The sequence below is a fragment of the Dipodomys ordii genome, unplaced genomic scaffold (genome assembly GCF_000151885.1).
Source record: "Dipodomys ordii isolate 6190 unplaced genomic scaffold, Dord_2.0 Scaffold35, whole genome shotgun sequence".
Lineage (NCBI taxonomy): Eukaryota > Metazoa > Chordata > Mammalia > Rodentia > Heteromyidae > Dipodomys > Dipodomys ordii.
In genome coordinates this window covers 41,832-47,626 of record NW_012267251.1, presented here as the reverse complement: position 1 = coordinate 47,626, position 5,795 = coordinate 41,832, and the positions used below count along the sequence as shown (strand labels likewise).

At 64.5% G+C, this 5,795-nt stretch overlaps 1 protein-coding gene across 1 annotated transcript in view; it reads left to right on the top strand.

The window, feature by feature from the left end:
- The first annotated feature begins 663 nt into the window (after window positions 1-663).
- The window catches only part of LOC105986379 (CSC1-like protein 1), a 31,720-nt gene continuing 26,588 nt past the window's right edge, over window positions 664-5,795 (top strand). Inside the window, exons 1-3 of the mRNA XM_013017272.1 lie at window positions 664-881; window positions 3,598-3,677; window positions 5,703-5,773. Of these exons, the coding sequence (XP_012872726.1) occupies window positions 696-881; window positions 3,598-3,677; window positions 5,703-5,773 (337 nt within the window). The 5' untranslated portion in view covers window positions 664-695. The remainder of the gene's footprint in view (window positions 882-3,597; window positions 3,678-5,702; window positions 5,774-5,795) is intronic.

The following is a 5,795-nucleotide window of genomic DNA, read 5'->3' as shown; positions in this document are numbered from 1 at the left end:
GGGGGCGGGGCAGGAGCCTTGAGTCCAAGCTGTCTGCTTTGGGCCTGCCAGGCTGCAGAGGGAGCGGGGGGGGGGGGGGGGGGGGGGGTGGAGCTGGAGGACCGCAGAGAGAGGCCGCAGAGAGAGGCCGTGTCCCTCCTTGCTGCCACCTGCTCCGCCCTCCCCTGCTGTTCTTTCTGCCTTCATCCCTCAGTGGGTCCCAGAGGGAGTGAGCTTCGGAAGAATGTGTGTCTGGGGCCGGAGGCCGGATGCTGGAGGCCCCACCCTGTGTCCTGGTCTAGACAGATGATTCAGCCTCTGAGCCTCGGATTCCGTCTGTGCAAAGGAGGAGGGAGGGGTCCCTGCAGCTCAAACGGACCAGCCATTGCTGTGTTCCGCTGTTCCCTTCCTCTCCTGTGCGGGGCCCTGTGCTGTCTTCTTCCCTGTCCCCTGCCCCCCTCTCCCCTGCCGGCACCCGGGTCCCCTCGAGCACTGGCCACGGGGCTCTGCCCCCTCCCCGCTCCTCCCGATGAGCCGTGCCCTCGGCCAGCCCACCCCGGGGCTGGCCCCACAGTGCAGCTCCTCTCCGGGCGCCGCCTGGCACGCGTGTCCGGGCTGTGTCCGGGCTGCCCCCTCACGCCGCCCTCACTGGCAGGCCAGCTGGGGAGAGCTCACGCCCCGCCCCCCGTCCTCCCCGTCCACAGGGCCTGCCCGCGATGAGCGGCTCCCGGTTCCCCGAGTGGTGGTCGTCCAGGGCGGCGTCCGTCCGTGAGCAGCTGGGCCTCGGGCGCCGCCCCAACGACTCCTACTGCTACAACTCCGCCAAGAACAGCACCGTGCTCCAGGGAGTCACCTTCGGGGGCGTCCCCACCGTCCTGCTCATCGACGTCAGCTGCTTCCTGGTGAGACTCCGGGCCGGGCCCTCCCAGCCCTGCGTCCCGGACTCAGGCCCGAGTCGGGAGACACTGTACTGTGGGGCGGACCTGGATGGGCCATCCCTGTGAGGACCGCGCTGACCGCGGCTGGCCGCAGAGCCCGGCCCGCGTGTCCGCCTGTCCTTGGGGAGGGCATGCCGGGATGAGGAGGGCGGAGGCCCGTCCTCCGGGGCGCAGGGCTCTGTGGCGCCACAGCCTCATCTGGGGTCCGCTCCCTGGGTCGGTGTGAGGAGCTGCGCTGCTTGGCCTTGCGGGTGCCACAGGGAGGTGCTTTTTTTTTTTTTTTTTTAATGGTATGGGTCTTGAACTCGGAGCTCTTGCGTGCAAGGCAAACGCTCTCCCACTGAGCGACGGGTCAGCCCAGTCATCGGCGCTCAGTGGGGTATCTGCACCCCCTCTCTGCAGACACCTGCCGACTGGGCCCTGTTGGAGCTGCAGGGAGGGTCCCAGCCCACGTTTTCTGCCCCAAACTTGTCCACAGGAATCTAGAGCCAGTTCTCCTTTCTATATTGTTTTTGAGACTCATCACATTATTGTGGTTATTGTGATTATTTTCTGCCAGTACCAAGGCTTGCGCTGGCCCCTCTCCCTCGGCTTTTGCTCCGTGCTGGCGTTTGCGCTGACCCCTCTCCCTCGGCTTTTGCTCCATGCTGGCATTCTACCACTTGAGTCACAGCTCTGTTTAAGGCGTTTTGCTGGCTGAGTAGAGATGAGCGTCTCACGGACTTGTTTGCTGGCACTGGCTTCACCCTGTGAGCCTCAGGTCTCCGCCTCTGAGTAGCTAGGTGTAGGTGTGAGCTACCATAACCTAGCCTTGAGGTAGATTTTTTCCATGAAGAGCAGCGTCTGTGTGGTCTGTGTTACTCCTGAGCTTGTTATATTCTTTTCTTGTTCTGTCAGTCCTGGAGCTTGAACTCAGGGCCCAGGCACTATCCCCGAGCTCTTTTTGCACAAGGTTAGCACTCTACCACTTTGAGCCACGGCACCACTTGCAGTTTTCTGGTGGTTCATTGGAGATGAGTCTCATAGACTGTTCTGCCCAGGCTTGTTTTGAACTGCGATCCTCAGATCTCAGCCTCCTGAGTAGCTAGGATGACAGGCGTGAGCCACCAGTGCCTGGCCTCAAGTTACATTCTTTAGGTACTCTAGTAGCTGGGACTATTGGTGTATGCCACCACGCTGGGCCTCATGGAGTGTGTGTGTGTGTGTGTGCGTGCGCGCGTGTGTGCGCGTATGTGTGTGCGTGTGTGTGTGTGCGTGCGTGTGTGTGTGCGCATGCGCACGCGTACGTGTACGGGGAATGGAACCCACGGTCTCACAGGTCCCAAGCATGTGTGCTATTTCTGAGCTGGGCCTCAGTCTTCTGGGTGTGGACTTTATTGCAGAAGACTGTGTGAGTCAGGTGCATGCGAGGCCGGGGCCTGGGCAGACACGGGCACGGGGACGTGTGCACCCTGCACATGCCCAGACCAGGCAGAGGGGCAGCGGCTGCGGAGGGCAGCCTGCCCTGTGTGACCCACTTCCCGCCTCCTGGCCGCATTCTCTGGGGACCACCTGGGCCCTTTAAGTCTCTGCTTTGTGTCTGGGCGTGGCTCAGGACGTTCAAGGCTCTGGGCTCATCCTCAGCACCACAGAAATCAACCCAGTGAGAGCCCAGCTTCTGCCCGGAGCGGCGGGTTTGCCGCCGAGCCAGGTCCCCAGCTCCTGTTCTCACGGAGGGTCTGTCTAGGAGGGGGGAGGCGGGGGTCAGAACCTGCCAGATTGGAGCCAGAATGCACAGGAATCTGATGCTGGCAAAGCCGGGGACTCCTGAGCCCCTGCCCATCTATCCATCTGTCCGTCTGTCCCAGCAGAGGCCGAGCCAGCCTGGAGTGCCAGACCACCTGGCTTTGCTCCACACGTGTTTCGTGCTGGGGTCTGCAGGCCTGCCTTCAGAGAGCCGCACTTGATGCGGAATCTAGGCCTCTCTGCCCTGGGCCTTGGCTCTGCCGGGCGCGGGGTCTCACCCTGGGTGTGATCCGGAGCATGGCAGTTCAAGGCCAGCCCAGACACATCTACCCAGTAAAAAGCTGGTGTGTGGCACATGCCCGTGACCTCAGCTACCCAGGCTGTGTAAGGGAGAGGCTCTTGGCTCGGGCTGGCCTGGGCATAAAAGACTTCCTTCACGCAAATAAGTGAGAAGGCCTGAGGTGGCTCCGGCCCGGGCGCACCTGCCTGCAATAGTACGACAGCGGTCTTGGCTACCTAGGAGGCTGAGGGAGGGGGATTGCTTGAGCCCAGGAGTTCCCGACCAGATGGGCAACCTACTGAGACCTGGCCGCTAGACCAGCGCGAGGCTCTCCACAGGAAGGAGGAAGTTCCAGGCTCTGGCTTTCTGCTGGGGCCACGGGAGCCGGTCCGTGCCAAGGTCGGGGCCTGGCATCTACATTGCTGCCTGAGAGCGAGGGGCAGGGTCGGGTGCCGAGCTAGGAGGCTGCAGCCTGGCCTGCGTGGTGCTGGTGGCGGTAGTGGCTGGGGCTTGTGTCAGCCTGGCTCCGGGTGCAGGTACACGGAGCTGGGGCAGGTGGGCAGGTGGGCTCTGTGCGGCCGGGGCCAGCCACTGGGCCGTTTCCTTCTAACCCTGCCTGGCCCGGGAGCCACAAAGCCATCTGGGGCTTTTACTTGGTTTCTCTTCTACTTTTAGTTTCTCATCTTGGTGTTTTCCATCATACGAAGAAGATTCTGGGATTATGGCCGCATTGCCCTGGTGTCTGAAGCAGATAGGTAACAAAAGCTAGACAGAAAATACGTGGGGGTGAGTGTGCAGGAATGCGTGTGTGGCCATGAGAGTGCACATGCGTGTGTTCACGTACACGCGTGCGAGGTCGCTGGCGTGGGCGGGGCTTTAGCTCTGCATCTGTGTCAGGTCTGCCTGCAGCTATGTCCCTGCTCCTCAGCAGATGCAGGAACTCGGCCCGCTCGCCCGCTCGGTCCTCGGTGGGCTCTGGCAGGGGGGCGGCGGGGACTTGGGGAAGCTGCCTGCCCTCTTCCCAGGCCAATGCCGGCTGTGCGCAAGCCTGTTCCAAGACACGGGCCGGGCTGGACCTCGGGATTCGCAGCCACGTCCCGGCTCCAGCTCTGCCCTCTCCTGAAGGGTGGAGATTGGTCTAGAACTGGACTGTCCAGCCCCCGTGGGTGCTGCAGCCTGCCCTGGCTCCGTGGCAGGTACAGACAGACACAGGAAGTTCAGGCTGGAGCCTCCCATGATGCAGTGGGTGCCCTGGCTGGGTGCTTGGCAGCCACTGGGCCTGGCAGGAGGCCACCCCTCCTGCTCGGCCAGCCGTTTCCCTTCCTTGCCTGGCATGGCGATGCCCGGACCCGCTGCGGGGACCCGTGTGCTCCATGTGCGCTCATGGTGCCGTCAGCCGAGGTGGGCGGCCGTGTGGACAGCTGGGCCCGCCCCCCGCCAGCGGCCTGCCTCCCGCCCTCGCTCCCCGCCACTGAGCGGTCAGCCACATGGCTCCTTACCACATGCTTTTGTGGGCAGGGGCCGGGGTCAGCGTGGAGGCCGGCATCCCGTCCACGACACGCTGGGGGGGGTCAGCGTGGAGGTCGGCATCCCGTCCACGACACGCTGGGGGGGGTCAGCGTGGAGGTCAGCATCCCGTCCACGACACGCTGGGGGGGGTCAGCGTGGAGGTCGGCACCCTGCAGGCCTCTGTCCACGGCATGCTGAGGCCGGGGTCAGCACGAGGCCGGGGTCAGCGCGGCATGCTGAGGCCGGGGTCAGCACGGCATGCTGAGGCCGGGGTCGGCACGGCATGCTGAGGCCGGGGTCGGCGCGACATGCTGAGGCCGGGGTCGGCGCGGCATGCTGAGGCCGGGGTCGGCGCGGCATGCTGAGGCCGGGGTCGGCGTGGCATGCTGAGGCCGGGGTCGGCGAGGAGGTCGGCATCCCGTCCACGGCATGCCGGGTGTTTTGGGGGGAGTGGAGGCAGGGACCTGGCTGGGGAGCTGTGCGCAGCGGTCCTCAGCCCTCCGCTCTGAGACGCTGCTGCGACACCCAGTCATAGCAGCGGCGTGGCGTCTTCCATGTTCATCCACTCACCCCGCGCCCCGTAACCAGGGCGGCCGTGGGTTCGGTACAGGTAACCAGGGCGGCCGTGGGTTCGGTACAGTGCGGCTGTCGGTGTCATGTTTAAGTGGCCTCACTCCAGTGACACACCTTGGTGGCAGAAGGCGCAGTGTTTATTCTAGATTTTACCTGCTGCGTTTGGAGAGCCGCTGTTCCTGCTGACGAGGTCCTGTGCCGTTTCTGCACGTGACACAGTGTACCCCGCCAGCCTCACCCCTGACGCTCTCCCCGCCCCCGCCAGCCTCACCCCGACGCTCTCCCCGCCCACGCCCCCTGCTGTGGGCGATTTCTCTGTTGTTTCCATGCGTGCGAGCAGACTCTTCGTCCATGTTCATCTGTGCACCCTCTTTGCTGGGGTCCCCTGCCCCACGTCGGGGCACCGGGCAGCACTGTGAAGCCACCTCAGGAGAGACGGGGGCTGGGCCCGAGGGTGGGGGGGCGGGCGGGGGAGGGGGAGGCCCTCCGTGCCGGCCCCATGGCCTCTGTCCATCCAGCACAGTCTCAGTCCCTTCCCGGGAATGGGCAGTGTCCACGGGGCCTTGCACCGTGATTCCTGTGTGTCTCCGCATGGAGGGCTGGGGACTGCGACCCTCTCTCCCGAGGCGAGCCAGGTGCCGGGCCGCATCTTTCACGCCTCCTCGGCCTGCCTCTCACTTCACCTTCCGTGTCTCCAGTGGGTCCAGATTCCGGAGGCTGTCGTCCACCTCTTCCTCAGGGCAGCACGACTTTGAAAACGAGCTGGTTGGTGTCCTGTGGCCGGGGGGGGG